Source organism: Cibotium barometz, chromosome 1 (assembly GCF_041138505.1).
Source record: "Cibotium barometz isolate CiBa-2024 chromosome 1, ASM4113850v1, whole genome shotgun sequence".
In the NCBI taxonomy this organism is placed as follows: Eukaryota; Viridiplantae; Streptophyta; class Polypodiopsida; order Cyatheales; family Cibotiaceae; genus Cibotium; species Cibotium barometz.
Window position 1 is genome coordinate 37,633,335 of NC_141046.1, and position 23,295 is coordinate 37,656,629.

Sequence of the window (23,295 nt, forward strand, 5' to 3'; positions counted from 1 at the left end):
AACAATGGATTTAGGCATACCATGATGCTTGAAAATATTTGCAAGAAAAAGCTTTACCATATGATCAGCTTTGATGGTTTTCTTGACGGGCAAGAAGTGAGCTTGCTTGCTAAACCTGTCCACAATAGTCCAAATAGCATCATTCCCATGCTGGGATCTAGGCAAATCCATAATAAAATCTCCCAAGGTTGCGAGGGAATAGGCAATGGCTGAAGCAAACCTGGAGGCTTTTGCCTGTCAAATTTCACCTTTTGGCAAGTAATACATGCACGCACATAAGCCTCAATGTCTTTACGCATGCTCGGCCAAAAGAAATACCTCTGAATCATGCGAGTAGTAGGCATAATACCTCTATGACCAGCATAAGGTGGAGCGTGACATTCGTCCATAACCTTTGGACGCAAATCCTTTACCACACATAGGCAATTATCCTTCATGAGATAACCCTCGTTGATAACATAAGAGGCATGTGAATGACCAGCCATCAAATCAGTCCATATATGGCAAAAATCAGCATCCCAATGATACAAATCTCTCATAGCAGATAGGTCTCCATGAGAGGCCACTGAGACTGCAGCAACATAAGGCCTCCTAGATAGTGCATCGGCCACCACATTTTTCTTTCCTGGAGTATACACAATCTGAAAATGAAACATGGAAAGAAAGTTTGCCATTCTCATCTGCTTCTCTGAAAGCTTGGTTTGAGATAGAAAGTATCTCAAGCTTTGATGATCTGTCTTGACTACAAATTCAGCCCCAAGAAGGTAATGTTTCCAAATCTTTAAGGCGTGAATTACAGCCAAGAGCTCTTTCTCATAGATATCCATATGAAGCTCAACATCATGCAAACGACGGCTCTCGTATGCAACTGCATGCCCTTCCTGATTTAGGACAGCTCCTATGCAATCACCACAAGCATCACATTCAACCACGAATGACTTGTGTAAGTCAGGAACAATCAATACTGGACCACATATGATCGCATGCTTGAGCTGCAAGAAAGCATCCTGTTCCTTTGAAGTCCATTTGAAAGGAGTTTTCTTCTTCGTGAGATCATGTAGAGGAGTGGCAATCATAGCAAAATGCCTTATGAAACGCCTGTAATACGAACATAATCCCAGAAAACTACGTACTTGATGTACGTTTTGCAATTCGGGCCAATTCCGAATGGTCTCTATCTTTGCAGGATCCATTGTAACTCCATATTTGGATACAATATGACCCAGATAATGAATTTCTGAAAGGAAAAACTCACTTTTCTTGGCATTGACGAAAAGTTTATGCTTCCGCAACTCTTCGAACACTGTGACCAAATGAGTTCTGTGTTCCTGCTCATTATTGGAGAAAACCAAGATATCATCAAAGAAGACTCCTGTAAACTTGCGATGGGGTCCGAATATCCTATCCATCATACGATTAAAAGTAGCAGGAGCATTGGTGAGACCAAAAGGCATTACCAAGAATTCATATAATCCAAAGGCTGTCCTGAATGCAGTCTTATGGACATCTTGTGGCACCACGCGTATCTGGTGATATCCACTCTTCAAATCAAGTCTGCTAAAACAAGCTGAGCCATCAAGCTTATCCAAGATATCATCAATACGTGGAATTGGGAATCTGTTTTTGATGGTAAGCTTGTTCAAAGCTCTATAGTCTACACACATACGGAATGATCCGTCCTTCTTTTGAACAAGAAGCACAGGAGAGCAGTAAGGTGAAGAACTGGGCTGAACCAAACCTTTCCCTAAAAGCTCGTTTACCTGCTTCATGATTTCTTCTTGTTGTGCAGCACTCACTCAGTATGCGGGTTTGTTAGGTGGAGAACTACCTGGCACAAGATCTATGCGGTGATCTTCGGGCCTTTGGGGAGGTAATTCACCTGGCAACGAGTCAGCAAAACAGTCGTTGAATGCATTAAGAAAATTCAGCCTATCATTAGACATAGCATCCACATTTTGATGATTTGGCACAAGACTATCACGCACAAAAACCAAGTACGCTGAAAGACTCTTTTTCATTGCTTTATTAATTTGGATGTGTGATACAAATGGGATGGAATCCCCTTCTTTGCCAGCATCAATAAAATGCATGCGGCCTTTATGCATAAAAGAAATCATATTGGACTTGTAATCTTTGCGGGGCTCAAGCCTATGGTGCCACGGCTTGCCCAACAATACATCACATCCATTCAGTGGAACAACTAGAAAATGCTCATTATCAAGGTAGCCCTGGATATGGATGCGCAACTTCCCTATCAAAGGGGTAACCTGCACCTCTTTGCCAATAAATGCAGCTTCAGCTTCAATCTGAGGTCCCATGTTTTCAACCTCAATACCCAATGCAGCTACCATTTGCATAGAGATGAAATTGTCAGTTGCACAGTCATCAAACATGAAGAGTGCGGGCTGATCCTTGATTTGCCCCCAAGCCTTGCAAACCATTCGCTCTTTTGCATCATGACCTGTATTTCCTTGCACATCCGGAACTGCATGTACATTAGCTTTGGTGTGCTTGTCCTCGTGCTTTGATTTGCGATCTGGGCATTGTCGGAACATGTGGTCTTTGCTACCACAAGAAAAGCATTTTCCATCCTTGGCATATTGCTCTCTTTGCTCCGAGGTTAAGCCGAATTTGTTCTTCCTTGGGCCTTGTTCTTTAGATGTGTTATTTTCAGCTTTACCACCCTTGTAAGGCTCCTGGAAGTTATTTTTAGGTGGCTGTCCACCCTTTTGCTGATTTGGGACAACCTTGTCTTTTCCCTTGGAAGCTCCTTGATCCTGCTTAATCTTCAGCACCAATTGCTCCGTGGCAAGAGCAGAAGCTGTGAGCTGTTGCAACGTATGTTTCGGGTGTAATTCAATACCCAATCGATATGCTGGTTGTAGTCCAGAACGAAACTTCCTCTTTCTTTCATCTTCAGTGATTTGCATGAAGGGAGTCACTTCCAACAACACTTTCCAGAATTTGTTAACATACTGTTGCACACTTTCATTGTCTCTTTGTTCTAGCCTGTCCCACTTTTGAGTGAGAGTTTGCTCTGCATTGGGTGGCAAGAACTGAGCATAAAATCTATCATTGAATTCCTTCCAAGTGGAGATGGGATCCTTGGTGATCTTTTCAGTGATCCACCAAAGAGCAGCAGTCCCTTTCAAAAACATGCTAGCATGGCGCACCTTTGACTTTTCTGTGAAGTCCTCGTCGCTAAAAGCAATGTCGAACTGTGCCACAAATGCTAACACCTTAGAAGCATCATGTTCACCATGAAAGACATCAAATTTGACAGATTTGTCACCTGCTTTGAATTCCTTGAGCTTCCTGGCATGAGGCTCATGGTCTTCTCTTTTTCTTTTCCCCTTACCCAACGGGGTAGCCCTATCTGCATGGGCTCCATGGGCCGTCATAGAAGTTTCATGGGGCACGGTGGCATGTGCTCCACGAACTCGAAACTCAGATGCATGTGACTTACCTGCATATGGCATGGTCTCTCCATGAGACAACTCAGAAGGCAAAATTTTTCTAGAAGTAGACGTGTCACCATGAGATACATGTCTTGCATGCATGTGACTTTCATGCCCTCCATGAGCACTGGCATACATATATCTATCAGGTTTTGTGCCTTGTGGAGAGGATGCATGTCGAGAGGTGACAGTCACCTCTTCCTTTTGCATAAAAGATGGGATGCGGGATCTCCATGCTTCAAACGAGCTGGATTTCTGAATTTCAGCTCTCCGTCATCCCCCTCTTTGATATCACCTTTGCGAAGGAGATAGGCAAGTGCCAACTCCCTTGGTTTCTTGCCCACTTCACGAGCCATTGATTCAAAAGTTACATCTACCATAGCATCAGCCTTCCTGGCTTCAATAGCACTTTGCAGATGGGGATCTTCATGCAAAAACTTTAACTCTTGCTCTTGAGCCTGCAAAAATTTTCTCATATGTTCCATTTCAGCCCTCATAGCATCAGGCTCTTGTTCAAGCATAACTGTCTTTCCTGGAGACAGTTGACCCTTTGATTCACTATCAATAACCCTTTCAAGGGACTTGTGCCTACCACGCAGGGCATCAGACCCACGAGAGGCACTAGATGGACCCCTCGAATTTGGCACTTCCAAAGGGTTGCCTTGGCTGTCCATTGTGTTTTAAGTTTGCTAAAAGCGGGATGTCCAGTACACAGGTTCGTTTCCCCACTAGGAAGAGGGAAACAACCGTGCTCTGATACCAATGAAACCGATCCCGTCAAGTGGGAAAGACTCCATTGGACACCCACACGCTTAATAGCACAACTTAAAAACCACAAATTTGAAATGGACAACTTAAAACAACTTGAAATTTAAATGAAATGAAATGGAAAGATGGACACCAGCACTGGGGCCGGAACGGGCCGACCCCCCCTCAATATATGATATATTTATTGGGAGTATTTAATGAATACAATGCTCCATGGGTTCCAAGAACCAGATGATGTCCATGTACATATGAAAACAATACCAAACAAATAGGCTCGAAGTCGAATTTCGATGCAGAGCTCGAAGCAGTACGACCACTAGTGTGGTCTAATCTCTACGGTCCTCTGCTTTCACTGGACTCCGCGGAGAGCGCCTCACTGGTGTTCCGAGACCACGCACAAACAGGCGCTCTCGTACTAACGCCTGGCTCTCCCGATCTCAGCACCTTTGGACCAAGGTTCTCCAATAGAGCTTGGACAACCCGGCACCGAACGGGTGTTGGCCGAGCGGGATGAATCCCTTATCAGATTTAAACATAAAATACTTTACTTAAATCTGAAATTCACTCACTTGTAGATGGTTGATAGAAAACCAATACTCGTGGTATGATGAAGCCACCCTTGTTGAAGAAACAGTTGCCTCGTGGTGAACCACCAAAACAAGTATCACCGCAAAAGACACAGCCGCCTGCTGTGCGAGAAAAAGCATCCACTTGCAAGGGAGGAGATGCCTGGCTGCAGTGTGGAGGAGCTCAAGCAAAGTCGCCTGAGGGTAGTGTTCTACTGGCTGGAACACAAGCGCACAGCCATAGCTGCTTGTAGGGGAATGCGTAGCTTGGAGAGGTGCAGCTGGTAGTGGATGGGCAACCTGCAGGTACTGTCGCCTGGGGAAGTAGCCGCCTGTAGGAAGGGAAAAACAGCAGCAGCACGCTGCAGTTATGAGCAGCCGTACAGCTATTTATGGCAGCCGCCTCTGGCCTGTACAGCAGCTCAACCTATCGGAGGTGACAGCCAGTAGAGGATGGGTAGTCTGCAGGTAACTTCAGCGCAGAGGTGAGGACAGCGCAGCCTGCTGGAATTCAGCCGCCTGTGGGAGCAGCTGCAGCACTTCAGAGTCGCCTGGAAGGGTTAGGCGCAGCAGTACATCAGCCGCCTGGTAGGGGAGGGAGAAGCAGTCGCTTGTATGGGTGGTGAAGCAGCCGCCTGGTGATGCAGACAATAGAACAGCCAGCGAAGGTGATCGCCGGGTGATGAACAAACGCAAGATAGAAGCGATGGATGTCCACGCTTGAAGGAGGGAGCTTTTTTTTAATAAAACTAAAGTGGAGTTTACTCCACGCATGCATGTGGGTGGGGAGTTTGGGTAGGTGACCATGCCCACCCCCACACTCACTTAAGTGGGGCTCCCCACCTTGGCCCCTAAGTGGGTGCCCAAAGGGGGTGCCCACATTTAAGTGAATGTGAACACCTAACCTTATAAAATAAAAGGTTAGAATATGAAACATTAAAACAATATGTGCGACATACTTACCACCTGTTCACATGCACCAAAACTCGTCAGAATACAGAGCAGACTTCACGACTCACTGGCAGGCGTCCCCGCTCAGTCAGTAACACGTCAAGCAGGCAAACACACAAATACATGTCATGCGAAAACAGTTTCAAACATGCAAAATATGTGTGCATGTGCAAATAGTAACATGGACATATCTCCCGTTCATGAAACAAGTACAAAATATCTGTCGGCACAAAACTGGCACAACATAAAAACATAAAAACCTGGTCTTCCTATGGAGTGACAGTCCCATAGGTAAGACACAGTTCCAGGCACGAGTCTCCCTATGGTGTGACAGTCCCATAGGCAAAACACGACACGAATACTGGTTCTTCCATGGCGTGACAATCCCATGGGTCGAACACAGTCCAGGTCATACACGGGTGGCACTGGTCTGGCTCCCGTCCATACGACACCATCCTGCTAACACACGGGTGGCACCAGTCTGGCTCCCGTCCATGTCAGCAAAATACTGGTCTCTTCACACGAGACACCGGCCTGGCCTCAAGTGAACGAGACGCAAAAACTGGAGATGGACCAAATGGTCGGCCAATTGGTGACATCTTCTAAAGGGGTAATGTCGTGTTTTGCTTTATGTTGGTTTTCTTTGCACAACTCACAAAGCAGCACACTTTTTTCTCTTCCATCAATATTTATGGCATATCTTCCACCCTTGCTCTATTGAGGCCTAAGGCTATCTACCTTCTCTTCCCCTTGCTCTATTGTTGGCCAAGATGACAGTTAAAATCATGAATCATATAATGAGATTACTTTATGTTATGTGTCGCACTTGCAGGGCCAACAATCTGCATTTATCCCCGCCTTGTAAGATGCTTTAAACAGCTGATTCTCTTTGGAACAATGTCACCTTCGAGTCTAGATATAGTGGCTCGGGCTCCGGAAAGTGGAAATGCAACTTTTGTGCTGATAAGCACCATGGCAGTGTCACCAAGTTGAAGGCACATTTGTCACAAACAAAGGGTTTTGGCATCGGGCCATGTAAGCATGTGCCACAAGAAATCTATGATAGCCTAAAGGCTTGGAAGGCCATGCAACTAGGTATCCCCCTTGAGGATATCCCCAATCTGGGAGAGCCTGAAGCACGTCAAAGTGTCTCCAAGAGGACTCGCAGTATTAGAGAGGAAGATACTAGTGGTGAGGTTGCAAGTGGTTCTAGCTCGGCACCTCGAGCCAAAAGAACTTGTCTTCCAGTGTTCAAGAAAGGACATGTGCAGGCAAGGATGCAGAAGGCTGCCATGAAAGAGGCAACGAGGGAGTTGATGAAGTTGTTTATTCAATGTGGATTATCCTTCCACATCGTCAGGACTCCTCGATGGAAGAAGGCTATGAGAGCTCTCTCCCGCATTGGGTGTGAGTGGGATGGCCCCTCCTACGAAACATTACGCACTACTGAGCTTCACAAGGAGCAACTGGCTGTGGAGATGGAGATGGAGTCTCTCAAGGCCACTTGGGCAAAGTATGGTTGTACTTTGCTTTGTGATGGATGGACAGATGTGCGGAAGAGAAATGTGTACAACATTCTTGTGTCCTCCTGCAAAGGCACAATGTTCATTCGTGCCATAGATGCATCGGTGCCAGGGACAATGGTTACAGCGGAGTTCATTATGTCCCACATGCGCCAGGCAATCAATTAAATTGGGCCTGATAACATTGTGCAGGTGATCACGAACAATGGGTCCAATTGTGTATCCATGGGCAGGATGTTAGAGGAGGAGTTCCCCAAGATTGTGTGGACACCTTGTGCAGCACACAGCCTTGACTTAATGATTGAGGATGTGGGGAAGCTTGATTGGGTGAGCCATGTATTTTCAGCTACATCTACCATGGTAAACTTTGTCACAAAGAGGCCAAAGGTTTTGAGCATGTACACGGCCAATAGTAATCTTGAGCTTCTAAAGCCTTCCAAAACTCGATTTGCATATATGTTTATTGTGGTGGAGAGATTAGTGAGAGTGCGACATGGCTTATTACGCACTGTTGTGTGTCGTGAATGGACAATATGGGAGGACAAGGATGAGCCCAAGTCTATAGCATTCTCTCGTATGATCATGAGAGATACTTGGTGGCAGGATGCAGAGGGACTGGTGAAGGCACTTCAGCCCTGTATAGTGTCCTTCGGCTCACAGACATGGAGGGGAGTACCATTGAGCTGCTTTATGAGTTCATGGATAGAATTGGTGAAGCTCTCAATGATTGCACTTACCTTGCCGTGTGACAGGTGCTCCTATAAGTTATTTTATAAATCTTGATCTCTTATGTATGTCACATGTAGAGTTCAAGATATTAAGGAGATCTGGAATCGACGTTGGGATTGGTTTGATAGGCCAATCCATGCTATTGCTCACATTTTGCATCCCCTTTGGAGGAATGAGGAGCTAGAGTCACGATGGACCGAGTACATTACCAAGTTGGTGGGAATGGGAGGTGATATACAGCTTATGAGAAAGCTCGAGGATAAGCTTCTCATTTACCGCAACGGTAGCCATATGTTTGGGCAAGCTATTGCATTGCTCAAGGAGACACAAGTGGAGTCAGTGTCTTGACGGGAGAAATACGGTATTGGGACACCCAACTTGGTAAGGCTCTTGATTCTTGAATCTTGTATCTTTGTCTCCTATTCTTTCAAAATCTACATTCAAATGCTACTCTCTTTTTGACTCTAACTTAACATTCTTTTTTGTACAATGTAGAGACGGATTGCATTGAGAGTTCTCTCCCAGGATTGCAGTCCAGGGCCTTGTGAGAGGAACTGGAGTACATGGGCTCTTTTTCACACAAAAAAGAGAAATAGACTCTCCGCAGCACAATTGTCTTTTGTCATTGCAATCTCCGATTGCTAGAGCAAAAGGGTCATCCCATTGAGCCTCGCCAAGTGAATCTAGATAAGATTGATATCATGAAGTGCAAGGAAATTCCCGACATTCCTCAGGAGAAGAGGCATCTATTCTATGCTCTATGAGATCATGGCTCAAGCTCGCACTACACGATCTTCTCGAGAGGCTAGTCCTCTAGAGGATGAGGCATTTGAGGACTCGGCTACTGGCAGTGACCCTGAGAGAGAGTCTGCAGAGACTAAAGATGCAGATGAGGATGCGCATGAGGATGTAGATAGTAGCTAGCAGCTGCCAGCATCATTTTATTTGGACATGTTATTCAGTTTGAACTTTGGACATGTTATTTATTTTGATCTTGGATTTTGAGTCATGACTCATCACCCCGAGGTGATCCTTTTGATTTCTATTTAGTCATCACCCACGTGATTTGTGATATCATCATATCTTACATGTATTTTGTTTTTATTGAAATGAATTCAATGTGGTCTCTTATAAGTTATGTCAACAGTTTTTTCTTTTGTATATTTCAAGTTAAAAATATACATGCTTTTTCTATTTTATATGAAACCTTTTTGTACCCATTTCTTACCTTTTATGAAACGTTTCAAAACATATGAAACCCGTTTCATACCTACCGTTTCAGAAACGCCTGGCAACACTGGTTATAAGCATCTCTTTCTATTTTCCAAAGAAGAAAAGAGAACTAACGTTGACAAAGGAAAGTTTTCCATGCAAAACTAAAACATGTGTAAAAGTTTCCCATGCAACCTAACATGTGTAATCTTTTTCTATTTTGAACTAAGAAAGTTTTTTAGAAAGGAATTCACCTGTAAAAGGAGGTGATTCCCTTCATTTTGGCAAAGGAGAGTTCATGTAAACTTGTGCATTTTGGAGAGAAGGAAGGCAAGAAGACTAGCTTCTCCTCTACCAAGTGTAGAGAACCATTTTTCAAGAGAAAAGGCTATCATGTGAAGACGGAGGTGCTACTCAAGAAGAGACTTTGAAGAGTTGAAGAAGAGCTTGTTGATTTTCTTCATTAAAGGACTTCACTCTTGTGAGCATCCTTGCCACAAGAGAAGATAACTGGTTCTGTGACCCATTGGTAGGCCATTGGGGTGACACAGACGGGTGAGTTTCTCCAACACTTGTGTGTGTGTGGTAGGCCACCACATACAAACTAGGAGATTCCAAAGGCTTTGTTTTCTATCTTGTTTGATGGCAGTACCATGCTGATTCAAATCAGCCCATACACTTGTAAAATTCTAGAGGAATAATTCATATTCCTGTCGGCCAACCCGTTCTGGGTCTATGTTGTGTCGTCTCTCTCTCTCTCATTTATTCTTCCATCTATTTGGCTCAAGTATTGTTGGCTGAAAGTTCACAAGTTTTACTTCAATTTTCAACCATGGTTAAAAGTGGATTAATGTGATTTAGCAGTAATAAGCTTGTTACGCAACCTCAGCGAGTTTCAATCTGGTGGTGTATCATCTTGATGTCGAAGTTCTTTAGGTAGTGCATTACTTTGGGGCGGTTTGTCTTCTTGTTTTGGTTTATCAGGACATTTTGCATCCATATGTCCTTTCTTTCCACTAAGGAAACATTTACCTTCTTTGACATACTCCTTGAGTTGCTTGTGGGGTAGCTTCTTTTGGTACAATGGGGGTTTATCCTCATTCTTGTTCTTCTTTTCTTGTGGCTCATTCCTTGCTTGCAATCTCCCTTTGAACTACTTTTGGGATGAGTCTCGATTCTCATTCTTTGATTTTCCCACCATCCAAGGCATATATAGAGCGTCGGCTTGCAAGACTTTGTCTTGGGCTTCTTCCAAGGTTTTAGGTCCCATCATATAGACTGCTTGCAAAAGCTTTGGTTGCAATCCATTGACAAACTTTCGCATTTCCATCAATAGTGGGATAGGAGTATATGAGGTAAACTTCAATGAGATGGCTGAAAAGTTATTAAGATATGTTGCCACACTTTCTCCCGCCTTTTGCTTTACTTCATCCCATTCCTTATGTACATTTGCCTCGAAGGTTGCGGCAAGGAGGAACTTCTTGTTGAACATAGTTTTGAAATGTAACATGCAGCAGAAATATTTGTAATTGAGGATCCTGTCACAAATGCTCAGTATCCTCAGTTTCGCGAGTTTAGCAATCCACTTTAAGACTTCAAACTTTAAGAGATTTGAGAGAGAGAGAGATGGAAACTGTACACCGTATGGTGTCTCGAATTACCCACTGAAGGGTCCCCTATCTCGTTACCGGAATAGTATTTGCTTTATTACTTCGAAGAAATTGACGGTGTGACTGACGATAAGCCAAACAAAAGATCTCTGAAGACCAAGAGTCGGGCTGAACTGTACATGACTATAGAAGCACCAATGATGTCCAATCTCGAGCCTATGCACTCTTCCCAATGGAATGAGGAAGAGTTGTAATTCTGAGGCTGAGATAGGGGCTGTTTGGAACTGTTCTTGGCTATGTATGAATGCTGTAAATGAATATGAATGCTGAGATTTACCTTCTCCAAGTGGTTGTAGCAAAACGATGAAGAGATGAATGCTGAAAACTGTATGTATGCAGAAACGCAAGGTTTACTGATGGTGGCTGAATGCTGGAAACTGCTGCGTTTGCTGATGGAGGGCTGGATGCACAAGCGTTGATGCTCCTCTAGCCGTAGGATGAAACGCTTCTCCAAAACCCAAGTGGCTGAGATGAATCTAGGAGCTGAAGACTCAAACGCTGATGCGCTTGAGGGCTGATTGCTAAATTATGAGATGAATGAATGAATGAGCAAAGCACTCCTATTTATGCTACCCTAATGCTAGTCAGTTGGCACTAGATGCTGGCCGACTGCATAATAAATGCTACACGACTGATAATGATGTATAAATGCTGAAAATTATGGAAAAAATACCAGATAAATCCTAGTAAATATTCTAATAAATATTGGATGATATCTGAGGGGTTCTGCAATGGTCTAGATGCAATGAATGAATGGTACGCAATATGCAGAGTGCTTTCTAATGCAAACCCTAAGGTTTCTACTGACTTTACATGCATGAATGCATCTCTTCAAGTGGGTTAAGGGACTTGGACTGACTGACTGACTGTCTAAGGCTAAGAATAACCTACGTAGCTCGTGCCTAACTTATCCTGGACTGAGGATTACAATGGGGTCACAGTGTATGACAAATATCATCCTAAAAGAAACTAATACTGTACAATGTTGCATTAATGATGATGAGCCAGCTTGTCACCATGCACTACAGTGCAGAGTGCATGTGACATTCCCTCTTGCTTAGCTTGGCGGCAAGTTCATGGCTTCCAAGTAGTCCGCCAACAACTGGGGGTACTCTTGAAAGAATTCCTCGTCTAGCCATATGGCTTCGTAGGTACCTCGATCTCGGAACTTCGCATAGAACTGGCGTATCCGTCGACCGGAACCATGCTTCCAACGATGAAGAAGGATCTGCTCGGGCTCGATGACTTCGGCTTCGTCTACCACGTATGGCTGTTGTTCATCTGAAACATCAAAAACTTCTGGTCCAACATATGGTTTTAGCCAAGACACATGGAAAACATCATGTATCGTCCAACTGTTAGGCAATTTCAACTTCATGGAGACATCACTTAACTTTTTAACTATTGAGAAAGGTCTAAAACTACGGAATGAAAGCTTGGGACAACGTTTGCCCACTTGTTTCAATCTTTGTTTCATGATGCGCAGATAGACCCAATCCCCTTTCTTGAAGTAGATATCTCATCTAAACTTACTTGCCTATCTGTGGACTGAATAATGGCCAAGCTCAAAATTGAGGGCCAAACTAGGTTGAGTACCAAACTCTACGGAATCGACATACGATCATCTTCTATGCTATTTAAGTCTTTTCCAGAGATGTTGAGAATGGTAGTCTCCTGAATGGTCTGGATGCTGGTCTTTCTACTAAGAACATCTGCTACTAGGTTATGCTGACCAGGGATGTACTTGATCATTCCTCCAACCTAGTGAAAGAGCTGACCCTATCTAGTGTGTTGATCACTCCGCTGGGCACTTGGCATCGTCGGGAGCCACTTAAGTGCTTGGTGGTCTGTGGTGACTGTCACCAATTTGGTCCTCTCACAAGTCTTGAACAGTGTTTCACACACTGTCTCAAACCAAGGTGTGAACGGGGATTTTCCACAAAAGAAAGCTAGAGCATTTTACTGGCATGGTTTGGCCTGAAAGATGGCCATACAGCATGAGCAGCATGGGATTTTATTCATCAAAGTGACTCATAACATTTATAAATCGGTGTGTTCACATATCATCAATGATGGGCTGGACATATTATTATTTTTTGGCTTGGACAGGTGGACAAAAGGAGGCACCTAGTTGAAACTTGGGCATCAAGCCAAGAAAAGCATAAAGTTGATATTTTTGGACCAAAACTTGGAGTACAAGCCAAGGAAAGCATAAAATGGATATTTTTGGGCCAAAACTTGAAGTACAAGCCAAGGAAAGCATAAAGTGGATATTTTGGGCTGGTTCAACCACTTTTAGCCAAAAAGTGGAAAAGCACTTCAAAAATAGAGCTAGTCGACTCTATTAAAGCAAGTTTGGGCTGTTTTATCATCATGCACATCCCTCCTGGAGTTTCTCTCTTCTCTCTACTCGACGACTTGCTCCAAAGATGCTACAAGGCTGGTCGACTTCCTCCATAGATGCTGATAGGGCTGGCCGACTGCAGACTCTCTCTCTCTCTTCACTGTTGCACTGGCCGTACAGCACACAGCCCTGTCTTCCCTCTTGCACAGGCCGTACAGAGGCTGTACAGCACCTCCTCTACTCTCTACGCTGACTATACGGATGGTACAGCAGCTATACAGTGGTCTTGCAGCCGTACAGAAGGCAGTACAGGTTTCCACAACTAAGGGGTATTTTTGGCTGTTTTTATGGACTGTTTTCAGGGCTGATTTGAGAGCTCTTTGGGGGCTGATTTGGCACGGAGTTCAGGGCAGCTTTTGGCTCCGTAACGGGCTGATTTATGGATGGTTTATAAGCTGATTTTTGAGGACTGTTTTGGGACAGTTTTGGTGTTTGTATCTTGGCACTGGATAGAAATCTGGGCAAGATCTATGCTAATGCTTTGTGGAAAATCCGGTGCTGTATGCACCTGCACCTTGGTATCTTGTAAAAGCTTCTGTGTGAATAAATAAGTTCCTAGGGGGGGGCCAGCCGTTCCGGCTCAGTGCATTGTTATTGTATTATTTAAGGTTCTTCCGCTGTGTTGTGATGCTCTGTCCTTCATATTTGAAGTGTTGGTCTATTCAATTGTTCCGGGTCCCCTATCGGTTTTAGTGAATGTGAAAATGCGTCCATAAGGAACAGGTTTGAAATGTTTGAGTACTGACTGCTGTTCTAGCTTGCCCTTGAAAGTCTTGCAAAGACAAGAGGGAAACTTGCTAGGAGGTTCTGCTAACTGTGGGATACTGGGTGGGAGATCATCCTTAAAAATGTCTTAATGAGAAAGGAGATCGGCCAACTGAGGGACTGAAGAAGATGAGACAGCAGTTATCGATGAGACAGAAGCTGTCTGAGTATAAACCAATGCTCCTTCCGCTCCCTTGCAGATAGCTCGTCGGGCCTGGAGATGAGAAATCAGGAGGAATAATGACAGGCTCCGGCAAACCTTTAGAGATAATAAAGGTGTCCTGCCCCCAATTGGGAATAGGTTCATATTGGCGAAACCACTGGATTCCTAAGATCATGTCACACCCCAAAAGAGGCGAGACAATGAAATCTCGTCGGAATGAGGCCTTTTGGACTTCAAAGGCAAATTCCTGTGCCTTCTGAGAAATGTGGGTGTGGAGACCAAGTGTGAACCCGTCTACCTCCAAATGATAGGGCACTAAGATACAGCTCATGTTGGTAGCCAACTGGGGAGAGATGGCGTTCTCATAACTGCCCATGTCAAAAAGGATTATGAACTGGCAGCCCTTGGCAGAGCCATAAGCTCGGATGAGGCTTTTCTATGCAGTATCACTCTCACCCTCCTGCTTAGCATTAAATACCACAGATGGCATAGGATGCATAGAAGGTCAAAGTTGAACTGCATTGGTGGTAGTAGGCGGTGCTGGAGGAGCTCGAGATGTGGTGGCAACTGTGGCAGAAGGGGCTTTGGCAGCTTGTTCTGCTTGCCATTTGTGGCAATCCTTCTCCATCTCCAAGCTTGCTAAGGTGTTTCTCAAGCTTCCAAGAGTGTTTCCGGATGCTAATCACTCTCCTACACACTCCCAATGACTAAAATTCAGTAAAACAGCTCTCTTTATTGCTATAATTTCTGGTCTTTTTGCTGAAAACCCTAATTTCAGCCCTCCTTTCTCAAGTTGAACCATAGGGGAAGCTTTCCAAAGGTTCCCTTCATCCTCTTGAAGACTTTTGTCGCAAAGAAATGCGACAAATCGAAGATCTCTTCACTACAAGGACTTCCATCACGAAGACTTCCGTTGTCATCGACTCTACTTGCAATTGATAAGCTTTAATGCTTAAATATGGAAGCAAGTAGCAGGAGGGAGAAACCGGATTACAAGATCACATACCCAACTCCATCTCCAAGCTTGCTAAGGTGTTTCTCAAGCTTCCAAGAGTGTTTCCGGATGCTAATCACTCTCCTACACACTCCCAATGACTAAAATTCAGTAAAACAGCTCTCTTTATTGCTGTAATTTCTGGTCTTTTTGCTGAAAACCCTAATTTCAGCCCTCCTTTCTCAAGTTGAACCATAGGGGAAGCTTTCCAAAGGTTCCCTTCATCCTCTTGAAGACTTTTGTCGCAAAGAAATGCGACAAATCGAAGATCTCTTCACTACAAGGACTTCCATCGCGAAGACTTCCGTTGTCATCGACTCTACTTGCAATTGGTAAGCTTTAATGCTTAAATATGGAAGCAAGTGGCAGGAGGGAGAAACCGGATTACAAGATCACATACCCTGTGTAGTGTTCTCTTATCCTACGTGCTCTCTTGCAGATTGTTGCTACCATGTGTTGGTGGAACAATAGAGAGCAGATGGTAGGGAACTTGGGCACTTGCATTGGTATGGAAATCTGGTCAGAAATGCCCATGACACTATGTACTTGATTCTCCCAAGATCAATATACTTTATTTGAGGAAGGGGTCGGCCGTTCCGGCTCATTGTGTGTCTCTTGTCAATTCAGCAATTTAGTTCTTGTATTTGAGCAAGTGTCCATCAAATCTTAGTGTATTCAAGTGTATTGATTAGCATTGTGTTCAACCAAGTTACATTGGTATCAGAGCATACGGTTCTCTTCACTTCTATCATGAGAGACGATCACCGTGAACACTAGCTATCTCTACACTTAGAACATTATCGACAACCATACAATGAACGTTGGAGATGCTAATACAAGAGGCAGGGACAATGAAATGCATGTCTCCAATGCTTTACAGGATGAGCAAACTCATGTGGTGCACAATAGGGAACATGAATATGTGAGACGACCGTCCCGTGGCAAAGAGAAGATGCAAGAAGAAGAGTCCATAGTCTTGAAGGCTGAACTTACTCGTATGCAGGCAGGCTCTTCTCCATGCACAACAAGAAGAATTGAATCTCTACCGCCGGCGTCCATGTGCCTTGCTCGAGACTACAATTCCCTAAGCCTCCGTAAATACGTGTCAAACAACATGTTACGCAAAAGTCTACAAACTTGGCGACAACATCAAACTCGTCCTCAACCTAGAGGAACTCATCGTGATGAAACTGCACCTCAAAATCGGCCCAAGAAGTGGGTCTCTCCACCACGTAAGAGCCTTCCCCTTCAAGAGCCCCCTCACCGTCTAAATCTTCCGGGCGTCTGGGAGGGTGAAACTCGAAATGCACATTCCATCAGTTGAGCCAAGAGTCTACAACCTTCTATGTCCTCTCCTTCTTCTCGCCTACAAAAGCGTCCAACATGAGAGAAGACACGACTACTACCGTACCTGGAGTAGAGACTGATCAAAGGACTGCCCTCTCTAGGAGTATCGCCTGGTCCCACAACTGCTGCATATCACCACAACTGCTGCATATCAGCCTGTAAGTTGGCCCAGAGTTTGTCCATTTGCTCCTCAAAGTAAGATTTTTCCACACCATCAACCTCCTCCTGCTCAACCTCAATAGGCGAGAAAAGAGTTACCACACGCGAGAAATGGAAACCGTATTGTGAAGCCTCACAATAGACCGTCTCCAAGGTTTCAACACATCCGGAGAAGGTAACATGAGTAAAAGTCTCCCTAAACCACGTTTTTATAAGTGAAAAAAACACCCATGTGCTTTCCCCACTATAAATAATGGGGGTGCCTTTAATAACATAGAGTAGAAGGTACTAGGCTCATCCCTTGTGCACGTTTTTCCAAAAAAAGATAGGCATTTCAATGTTTTACCACACCCAGATGCCTCGTCTTTTATAACACCCTAAAAATATGTGATTAGCAAGTTCACCCAAATCAACGCTATCTTTCTACAGCCCGACTGTACGGCTCTATACACGGCACCTGTATGGCTGCACGGCACCCTTTCTGCCCCCTTTCTATCACTGCCAACCTACTGTAGGATGGGCTGCCTGCAGACCTGCTGAAGTGCATCTTCTGTTGCTGCTGTGGACAGCTTACGCCAGCACAGGGCTGTATGGCCAGCAGTGTGTTGAGATATCGAGCTCATCTAGTGAGGCGGTGTACACTAATGAGCCACCTGGCCCCACACTTACACCACTGGCATGGTTGGTGAGATCATGGGTGATATGCGGCCAGTGGGATGACAGGCTGTGTGAGCCATTCTAGAGACTGGCATAGTTATAGCGCCAACTCATTTAGTTGGGTTCACACTATAGAGAACCCTATTATGTACTTGGTTGAGTACCTCTTCATATTGTGGGTACTCTTATCTTTGTATATGGTGTGTTGAATGTTATGTGAAGGAGAAGAAGATTTTCAACCTCTCACCTTGTGTGTTCTCTTTTAGGGTTTTGTGAGTGTGTGTGCGCTTGCAAGAGCTCAAGCTCTCTTCTCCCCTGTATCTTTTCACAGTGCACAGCACTGCTGCTGTACACCCTGTACTGTCTAGGACACTAGTGTTGTACCATAGGCTTACAACCAACCACCATCTTATGCTCACATAGAGGAACACGTGCAACACAACATGCATTCTACAGCACTGCATGCACACTACAGCATGGTTCTTACCAAAGGGACAAGGGATGTAGGGTTTTCCTGCGATTTAGGGTTTCAAGGCTTTTGGGTCAGCATACCTCTAAAATCACTCATGCGCATACCTCTCTCTCTCTCTCTCTCTCTCTCTCTCTCTCTCTCTCAGAATCCACAAGTTCCTTCATGCAACCCTAACAAGACCGATTCACAAATCAAACGAAAGCATAGTGACTGAGAGATATTTGGACAAGTTGACCAATAACAGCACATGATGGGCACGCAAACCTTGTGAACTCTCCTGCTTCCCTGATTAGGCAAGTTATGATACCAATTGTAAAGCCCCCACAAGACCACCTGATACACAAGCTAAACACACAAGATTAGAACATATAGAAGGGTGCAAGCAAACTCACCTCCCAACCGTAGATTCCATCAGGAATCTCCCTCAAGCCAGGTGCTAAGGTTCCACTCCCCACAAGCCAAACCACTCAGCCTTGGCATCCCATACCACGAGAGCCTATCCTAAGGGACCTTCCACAAGACCGCCATGTCCATGGCAAGAATCTGGTCCAAGCAAAGACCATCAGCCAACACTATGACTAAATAAATCACAATAACCCATAAGTCACTTATATAATGACTATTGCTACTATAAATAACAATCCAACTATATAATGACTATTGCTACTATAAATAACAATCCAGCTATAAATAGCCAGTAACCATGGACTATTAATAATAATAAACCTGTGGCCTTCTCCTAATCCCAGGGCTCCCCAATCCTGACCAGATTAGGACCTAATCCCAAGGATTAGTGTTAGATACATACAATATCCTATCAGAGGGAGTCATAAGAAACCATATAAACCATAATAAGCTGGCTCATTCATGCTTTCCTAAAAAACACTCAAGAAAACATATCACTTTCTCTTTACAAAGATACAAGAGTAAGGTATCCAAAGCTGAATTTCTCCCATGGCTAGTCCTCTGTCTCACGAGCATAGCTTGCACAAGTTGTTGCGAGAAAGATTCTCCCCAAATCATTCGTCAATCTCCCAAAAACTGGTAGATACCTAGCTAGTGGATTGAGGCCTTTGCGTTAACCACACTCCCAAAAACTGGTAGATACCTAGCTAGTGGATTGAGGCCTTTGCGTTAACCACACTAATAGCCTTGTAAATTCCCTGGTCAAAACCGTTTTCCTTAGTTTTAAAGGAAAGCTTGTAAGAGGATACAATGTGTGGTGTATACAAGAGAACACTCACCAGAAATAGAATCTTTCGAACTTTAAAAACTCAAATTGCACAAGAAGGAAAGCTTGTAAGAGGACACAGCATGTGGTGTATGCAAAAGAACAGTAGGATCTTTCAAACTTTAAAAACTCTAATTGCAAAATAACAAAGATAGAGACGATTACTATATAAATCAAGTGATACACTAGATGGCAAATCCCCACAATCATATATCTGTGTGCTCTTGTGAAGCAAGCTTAAATGACTGATCCTGAACTACTAAGACGGAGGTTGTATGCTAGTGGAAGCTAGGGAGTAAACTCAATGACTAATGAGTTGTGTAGAGAAGGGGTTGGCCGTGTATGTATATAGGCATGTATACGCTGGGCGACCACACGACATGACCACGTAGGCCCACAGTCATAGTCAGTGCCACTATCCATAGTGCAAACTCGGCCCATAAAGATGAACTATAAACTATCGTGCAGGTTCTCCACCTCCCACAACCATGGGACTCATCTTGAACTCCCTTTGGGCCCCACAACGCCAGGCCAGGGTATCCAAGAGTAAAGTCTACCTACTACATGTATCATTATGCGATGACGGTCCAATGTAGCATGTAACCTATTTGGCAGTGTGCCAAATCTAATCCAAGACGTCTCTCTAAACCATCTAGCCTCCTAGGAAACCATCCCGTGTGAATATGCGGACGTTGAACGCCTAGGCTGCTCAACCATGGCTACTCCTCATAATAGGGAGTCCCCTTTGCAACACGCTCGAGTGAGTTTCCTTTAAAAAGTCATCAAAACCTTAAAATCAAAATTAATTATAGTTAAATCCACAATAGATAACCATGCCACCCTGTGCAAACTTGTTAAGACACTAAATCAAGCTCTACAATCACATGCAAGCCTTGACTAAGACTACATGTTGTAAATTAAAAAGAGAAATAGTGTATCAGCATGCTCACCTGCCAACTATTTGCAGTAAACATGGCAGCAGTACTGCCTTGTACAAACCTCCCATTCAAAAAATCTTCTATAAACTCTGCCTACAAGTCAAAAAGAAAACAAGAATTACTGGTGAGACTCTCAAACACTACAGGTTCAAGATCAGGGTAAAGCTTACCACTGAGGATGATTGACCAGAACCAGACCGCTCTGAGTGCCAATAGGCACGTGAGGCTTCCAAAACTTCAACAGAAAGGACTGCGCCAGCAACAGCTCCCAGGCCAGCTCCTCGGAGAAAACCGCTATCTGTTGCTCGGCCAGCTAAAGCCCCAGTAACTGCACCCGTAAATGCTCCCACTGTATCCAGGAAGTCACACCCAAAAACTAAATTAAGTGGGCCATAAAAACTTTGGAACCCTCTGTATTCAGAAAGTCATACCAAAAAACTAAATTAAGTGGACCATGGAAACTTTGGAACCCTACGTTTTGGGCCATTGAGTCAAGTCCTGCATCCTATTTCCTCCCACTTTTGGGAACCGGATCAGATGTCCAGGTTGCAATTAGTATCGGGAGAGCTCGGGGCTACTGCAAATTAAAAAGGTTCCAAGGAAATATCTATGGGATGAAGATTCATACACTCTATTTCTGATCCTTGTCGCATCCCAATGTCATTCGGGCAGCTTGTGACCTAATGTCATTGGGGTGGCTTGTGAGGGCCTAAGATCCATTCGGAGATTCTTCGAATAGATATGTATATAATTATCTTATCTTCTTCAATTCTCCCTACCCAGTGTTATGCAAACTATTCACAATGGAGGTGAAATGTCTTTTCTCAACTTGTGTTCTGCAAACTATTCACAATGCAAATGCAATGTGTTCTCTGAACTTGTGAGAATTCTGTAGAACACAAAGGCTCAATATCTATAATTTGTTGAGCAAACCACTCTTGATAAATGTTTCACAAATAAATACACATGCAATACAAGAATTGACCAAATGAAGATACATACCTACAGCAAACATGCCTGTGAGGGCGCCAGATAAAGCTCCTGCAAGCAACCGGGGGACACTGCAGATGGAGAGGGAGAAGGACACGTGCCCATCACCACCCCGGGTTCTAAGGGTTCTTGCGGTGATTGTGGGTCTGAAGGGGTGGAAGAAGGGCAGGTGTCTGAGCACCGACCGGTCCGTACTGCACATTGCGCAGGAGAGCTGAGACCCATCATTGTGGTATGTGCAGGCGCCACATATCCATCCAAGGCCGTCCATAAGGGCGTTCTATTTGTTGCAGAAAAGCAAAAGGCAGAGGAGAAAGGAAAGCAGAAAATAGCAGGTTTGTGGGGAGGGCGTGGGGAGGAGGGGAAGGGAACACAAGGGCAAAAGAGACGGGGTTTTGAACTTCGAAGCATGAATTTTTGTTGATGAATGGTCGAATTTAGAAAAGGGAGGGGTTTCCGCTGAAGGTGCGTAGTTGGACCAGGTAAAGGCGGTGGCCAGGTGGTGCGAGGGGAAAGGGGCCAGAAGCCACCATCGCCGTGTATACCCTCATCATAATATCATCACCCACAACAGTCATCCTTCTCTCGCTCGCTCGCTCGCTCACACAGATCTAATAATCAGACAAATATACTCTTGCAGGGCTCAACTACATCGCCCGCCAACCTAACCTTGAATTGCATCGCCGTCAATCACCAGCATAACCTTGAATTGCATCGCCGTCAATCACCAGCAAACCAAGCCATCAAGCTCTGCGTGATCACATCGTCCAGCGGCCCAAAAGCCTCGACCAATTCAAAAGCACGTATTGAAATTTTGAAATCAGATCACTCAGGCTGCTCGAAACCTTGACATCAGCTCAGCTCAGATCACTTAGGCTGCTCAAAACCTTGACATCAGCTCAGTAGATAGATTACCCGAAATCCAATCGCCCTCGCTCAACGACTACATTGAATTATGACATTCCAAATCCTCTTAAAACCTATATTCATTTGGCATGGCGTAGGCCCACTTATTCATTTGGCAAACTGGGCCTTATGCCTATCTCCCTCTTTACTTTCGCTAGTTGGGAACCGTGCTTTCACGTCTTGTGAAGCTTCCAAAATCAAATGCTACCCAAACCTTCTTCGTCCTCCCAACCTCCAAATTCTTGCCACGTGACAGCTTTGTGAAACTCTCCCTTAAGATAATATAATATAGAGATAGAGATATATAGAGATAAGAGAATATAGAGAAGAGATAGAGATATAGAGAAGAGAAGAGATGGAGCCCCCAAATTTAAGCCTTAGGTGGTTCACAAAAGGGGAACAATTCTGAAAAGTGTAGGTGGGATGCACTACAGAAGCTATGATGGAAGCTTGTATCATGCTTGGTTATCAGATCTTTTGGGAGCATTCTACTTTCTTGTTGGAGGAAGAGAGATGGGATTTATTGTGCAAGCTCTTAAATGAAGTTAAAAGTGAAGTGTAGGGGACTTTAGGAGAAACTTGTTATAAAGTGTATTTGGCCCTTTTTCAGTTTATAATATAATACTTATTATTGATCCCAAAAAAAAGGGGGAACAATTCTACATGAACAAGGACATCGTTATGATGTATGAGCGCGTATGCCCTGTCAAAGATGTCCGGCCTCCAAAACCTATCTAGCCTTAACCCGTCAACCAAGCGGAGGACAACACCTTGAGTGAATTCATAAAAAGACAAAGGCAAAATTAATGGAAACAAATTAGAGGCCCTCTCATGGGTTATGAACCCAAGTGCCTCCATTAAGAGGTAGGCCCACTAACCACTTAGTTGCTAAGGGATATATGTGTATTACATGTCATGCCCTATGTGCGAATCAAAGGGGCAGCGAACAACTCTGATGCCCTGCCCTTACTTGTAGGAGCCTTTCGCTTTACTTTCAACCCTTTAAGGCATGAAAAACTTCACGCTTTTTTGTTTTGCAAGATTGTTACACACACACCGTAGGCAGCTCCCCACATATTTTTACAAGTCCTCGCGCGAGTGTAGTGAGATAGAAGTATAGAAATATGGTGAACGTTCTACCCTCAAATGATATACCCTCTAAATTTGAGGGTTATTGTCATGAGTCTCAAATTTGAAGCTTGCTCTCATGAGTCTTCTATCAGAAAAGAGAGACACTTGTGGGCCGCATCTAGCAAGTCATCCCTAGGTTGGTTGGCAAAGAGTTTTCATTGTCTTCATCAGAGTTTTCTTGATTGTGCCATGTGCATATATCTTTTGTAAAGTCACCTTCAAATTTTAATGACTCATGACTTTGTTGGTTAAAACTTAACA

At 44.2% G+C, this 23,295-nt stretch overlaps 1 protein-coding gene across 1 annotated transcript in view; it reads right to left on the minus strand.

The window, feature by feature from the left end:
• LOC147641957 (NEP1-interacting protein-like 2) overlaps positions 1–21,947 on the minus strand; it is a 38,471-nt gene extending 16,524 nt beyond the window's left edge. Inside the window, exons 1-3 of the mRNA XM_086801535.1 lie at positions 21,010–21,947; positions 20,178–20,356; positions 20,020–20,100 (exon numbers count right to left, since the gene is read on the minus strand). Coding sequence (XP_086657661.1) covers positions 20,020–20,100; positions 20,178–20,356; positions 21,010–21,268 — 519 coding nt within the window. The 5' untranslated portion in view covers positions 21,269–21,947. The remainder of the gene's footprint in view (positions 1–20,019; positions 20,101–20,177; positions 20,357–21,009) is intronic.
• Between the last annotated feature and the right edge of the window lie 1,348 nt (positions 21,948–23,295).